Here is a 4,645-nt window from a genome sequence, read left to right on the forward strand (position 1 = left end):
TCAATTAAATTGTAGATAACTTTAAAATGTACATAACTTAAATGATGAAATTTCTTTTAACTTTAATAAACTTAAAATGGAAGTCTTATTTTTAAGCTAAATAAGATGAATGTTTTATTTTTAAACTAAATAAGATGAAAGTTCTATTTTAAAGCTAAATAAGATGGAAATTTTATTTTAAAGCTAAATAAAATGGAAGTTTTATCTTTAAGTTAAATCAGATGAAAGTTTAATTTTAAAAACACGCAGCATAATCATGAAAATGTGCACACAAAATCTTTAAGCTAAATAAGATGGAAATTTTATTTTTTAGAATGAATAACTAATTAAAGCTTGTAAAGAAAATGTAAAAAAATAAATAAAAATAAAGTGGAGGGTATTATTATAAACAAACAACTTATTCTTAGAAACTATGCAATGAATATACGTTTGCATGAGACAAACCAAACAAGCAATAAAAACTAATCTCAGCATAACTAATCACATGATAACTTATCTCAATAGAACTTATCACAACAAAACTAATTCCAGCGTAACTTGTATTCAAACAAATACAAGCAACATACAAATATATATATATGCCGTGTATTTTTCTTCCTCTTCGATGTAATCGATATAATTAATCCAAACGTTTTTGTTTTGAAATGTCAAAGTTTTGCCAAAAATTTAAAGACATCTTAGAATCCAAATTTTTTCCAACGTGGCAAGTATGGTAGAAAAGAAAAAATTAGGAAGACCGGTTTTACCAAATTTGATGCATAAAATCAAGGAATAGAGAAAAAGAAAATAACATATTTGGTAGTATATGTTTTTTTTTTTGTCTCCTTTTCCTTTTAGTTAGCCCCAAATCACGAAACTATATCCCTAGTTTTTAGCCTAAAAGAAGGATTAGAGAGAGGGTAAATCTACTACATTAGATAAACTATTGCTACGCCTTAGTTTAGTAAATATGGAAGAAGAAAAATACTTCCATATTTTTTTTTGTAATAATAAAAGGGCTTAAATAGTTATATCATATATGGTATGATTTTCTCCCATTGTGATATTCCCAATATGATTAACACATGTTCAATCATTTTATCCAACTCATGTTCATCTATAAGAACACTTAACACTCAAGTAGTAGAGCTTTGTTAGTGTAAATATCAATTTGCTTGATGGTATTAACATGAGTCCGGAGCCAAAAAATCCCTTTTTCCTCCAAAATGCACAAAGGACCACTCAATTTTTTATTTAACCAAAAGGAGTTCGGCTCTGAGTGATATATGTTGTGATTTAACCGTTTGACTGCGTCTAGCTTTTAGATCAAGCGATTTGAAGACAAACATATCCTTTAATAGTAATCATGTGTAACAATCTTTTAATAGTATTAATAATTAATCATCACTACATAAAGACTTTAGCATTATTAATCATCGCATTAACAATCGCCCGTAATAATCCTGTATAATTAATTTGCAAAACAGATTACTACTATTGTAATACTCCCACCATCATAGTTTAAGTGTCTAAGTTGTGTAAGTGTCTAAGTTTGATTGGACTCAGAATTAAATAAACAGGGGGAGATTTTTGCATCTTGTAATGTTACATTAAAGATGTGTGTAGTCGTTTAAATTGGGGCAATGAGAGTAGCACCAATCAATCGAAATAATAATAATGTTCTCTTTTTTTCCTTACAAAAGCTACAATATCACCAAATCCAAAACTTGCTAGGATGCAATCTGGAAAACTCTATTATACCAAATAGAATGAAGTATCATGTAAAAGGTGTCATACTTTACTGGTTCAGGATGCCAAAGGAAATGTTGTTGTACCTTCATCACATTGTTATACAGTTTCAGATATCTTCTTAGCGGGATTGATTCGAGTATAGACTTCAGATTCGGAATGTCCTTCTCTTGGACGAAAACAGCAAATGTTTCCCAGTTCAATGTCTCTAAGAATGGTGGTATAAAGTTATCAGATATGATCACAGGAACACATTGGTAGGAAATAGACTCCACGACTCGTGGACTGTTCACTTCATGACCTCTTGCGCATATACAGTACTTGCTGCTCTTCATGTGGAGGATATAGTCATGGTTGTCCATCCGGCCAAAGATTTTCATCATTGGATCTTTGTTTTGCCAATGCTTTAAAAGAATAGGACGGACATACCCATGCATACTTCCAGCAAAGAAAGCAAGGAATTTTCGTTGGCTAGGACGATTTCCCCCAAGGCTTCTCGAGGGATTAGTTGAGACAATGTTCGTTTCTGGTAGAGAAGCATCCTTGCCAAACTTGAATCCTTCTCTTAAATCAGCATTGCATAAAGACTTTATGCAATTGGCCATCTCACGCCTAGTTTCTTCCGGGGCCTAAGACAAAAGAATAGAAAGACACTTCATAACTATACACAGCTCCTTATTCTCCCGTCAAAGTGAAACAGATTGAACATAGATCATTATAAAAACTTGTAACAACGTACCCAGTCGTGGCAAGCAACAAGAAAATGGTCAGCTCCTTGTGTTCTGTTCCAGAATGGATATCTTCCCTTGATCAAATCAAGGTAGTTGTTCAAAAATGCTTTTAATTTATCGAAGCTGCGAGAACCAGGCACATACACAACTTCTTCCAAAGTTTGAGAACTAAAAGGCAAGTAAAACAGGTGTGCTTTGTTTGGGTCATCGGTGAGGAACTGCTTGCTTGCTTTTAACTGCTTCATGAACCAACCTTCTGAAGCATAGATGCCCTTGAGCTTTGGTTGATGGAATATGGGTCTCTTGCCCTCCTTATAGATGTAAATCTTGAGATTCTGTTCCATTAACTCATAGCTCCTGCATTTTGATGAATGAAATCTGGTAAACATACCGCTAAGTGTTATCTCACGATTCATCCATATCAGCAAAAGCCAATATGCAAGTAATTAAAAACCAAAGTAAAGCTGGCAGAAATTCATGTCTATGCCGTGAATGATCAAGCAGATTATGCAGTACACAGCTTATAAATGATCCTTTCATGTATCGAACTAAATTTGATACAGTAGCAATGAATAGATTGTATCTTTCAACAACAACTTTAGTAGATGAGCAAAAATGTATTTGTAAGCTATGAAAACCACTAATACAATCAAGTGTACCTTTTAAACTTTGAAACATTGTGATAAACTGGTGCATATAGGCCAGGATCACTGATATTGTTAGCTGCACTTTCAATCTGTGATTTTGCACTCAGTAATACTTCATCACCAGCTGAAGACCACGCCGGATTCTGCCAGAATTCAATAAACAAAAGGAATTAGCAACAATTCCATTCAACGAATTAGCATTTCCCAATCTTACATATACCTAGACATACCGTTAAAAGGTTTGAGGGGTGACTGCTCCGAAGCAACATATTAGTCATTTCAGATATTGACACTACACCTTCCACTGATGCTTTTCTCGCAGCAGGAGTACTTTTGGTCATAGTGGAACCATTTCCTGACAAGGCATGATCATTTCTTACTAGCCCTGTTGCTTCATTTGGATTATGAGGACTAGCCAATGCAGTCGAATTATCGGTGTCAACATGCCTATGTGAAACAGAGGGAGCTGGTGAATTCATCAGCTGTGTTGTGGCATCCGTCGAGTTTAAAGGGACAACAATAACAGTTACTTCATCAATCTGAGTAGCTATCGGAGCAATCAAATTATCATCAACTTGTGGAGGTGATGAAATCAATGGCGGTGATTCAATGTCCGATGCTAGAGGCACAATATTATCATCTTTACTTTGTTCATCCAACATTGGGGCTACATTTCCATTGTTACCTTTGAATATATTCCCAAATTCCATAGCCCTTTCTGGTGCTAAATTCGTGTTTGGTTTCAGCAATTCCACTCCAGAACTATCATAAGAGTGATTACCACCACTCTTTTTTGATTCAATTGAAAAAATCGAATCGTTTCTACTGATTTTCTCATCGAATCCGCCAGTAAAATTGATTTGTGTATTAACATAGTTCATTCTATTGAAATTCAATCCAGAAAATAAAGATCCTATGAAATTCCCATACGGAAGTTCACAAAATTGAAAAAGTATAGAAAATGCAAAAACACCTCCCATTACCCATAACACCCTCCTTGTCTCAGCCCGGCACAGAAAATCAGTAACAGCCATAACTTATAGGTTGAATTCACCACTTACCAATACAACATTCATCTAAAATCCCCTGCCAATTTCCCAAAAGACGAAATCATCAAAACCAAAAAGATTTACACAGAGATTTCAATGAAAAATTGATGATAAAAATCCAAATTCATAGGGAGAAGAAGAAAAATAGGTAACAAAAGTTAGAAATGATATAGGTTGATTACTGTTATCTGTAAATACCACATGCAGTGCTTAGCCCTAACAGAAGAAGAAGAACAAGTGTGATGACCTATTCTTCGGCAAGTTTGAAGTAAGTCCAAAGAGTAATTTTTTGGCTTCTCCAATGAAAAATTATTAGAATATGACCAAATTAGCACTAAATTATTACAATTTACAACTTTAATCCTTACAAAACTATATTTAATAAAAAAAGCACCAATTGTAAGGATTTTATCAATCCCAACATGAGATTTCATTAATTTGAATTCAATCGAACCCAATATCGATAAAAAAAAATTGAAATAAGAATTAC

At 33.6% G+C, this 4,645-nt stretch overlaps 1 protein-coding gene across 1 annotated transcript; it reads right to left on the reverse strand.

Annotated features, from left to right (window-relative positions):
- Positions 1-1,566: 1,566 nt before the first annotated feature.
- Positions 1,567-4,441, reverse strand: LOC125838679 (probable glycosyltransferase At5g03795). Its single transcript, XM_049517720.1, has 4 exons — positions 3,337-4,441; positions 3,119-3,249; positions 2,468-2,816; positions 1,567-2,357 (listed from the first exon to the last, which is right to left on the reverse strand). The coding sequence occupies exons 1-4, from the start codon at positions 4,138-4,140 to the stop codon at positions 1,710-1,712; spliced, it is 1,932 nt and encodes a 643-aa protein (XP_049373677.1). The 5' UTR covers positions 4,141-4,441; the 3' UTR covers positions 1,567-1,709.
- Between the last annotated feature and the right edge of the window lie 204 nt (positions 4,442-4,645).

Source organism: Solanum verrucosum, unplaced genomic scaffold, assembly GCF_900185275.1.
Source record: "Solanum verrucosum unplaced genomic scaffold, falcon-dt-bn FXZP01000182.1, whole genome shotgun sequence".
Taxonomy (NCBI): domain Eukaryota; kingdom Viridiplantae; phylum Streptophyta; class Magnoliopsida; order Solanales; family Solanaceae; genus Solanum; species Solanum verrucosum.

Bases quoted from the DNA above. Each gene is read 5' to 3' on its own strand.
- LOC125838679 (XM_049517720.1), bottom strand. From the start codon at position 4,140: ATGGCTGTTACTGATTTTCTGTGCCGGGCTGAGACAAGGAGGGTGTTA. The intron at 2,817-3,118 runs GTACACTTGATT...ATCAAAATGCAG, and splicing joins AATGTTTCAAAGTTTAAAAG to GAGCTATGAGTTAATGGAAC. The intron at 2,358-2,467 runs GTACGTTGTTAC...CTTTTGTCTTAG, and splicing joins TTGTTGCTTGCCACGACTGG to GCCCCGGAAGAAACTAGGCG.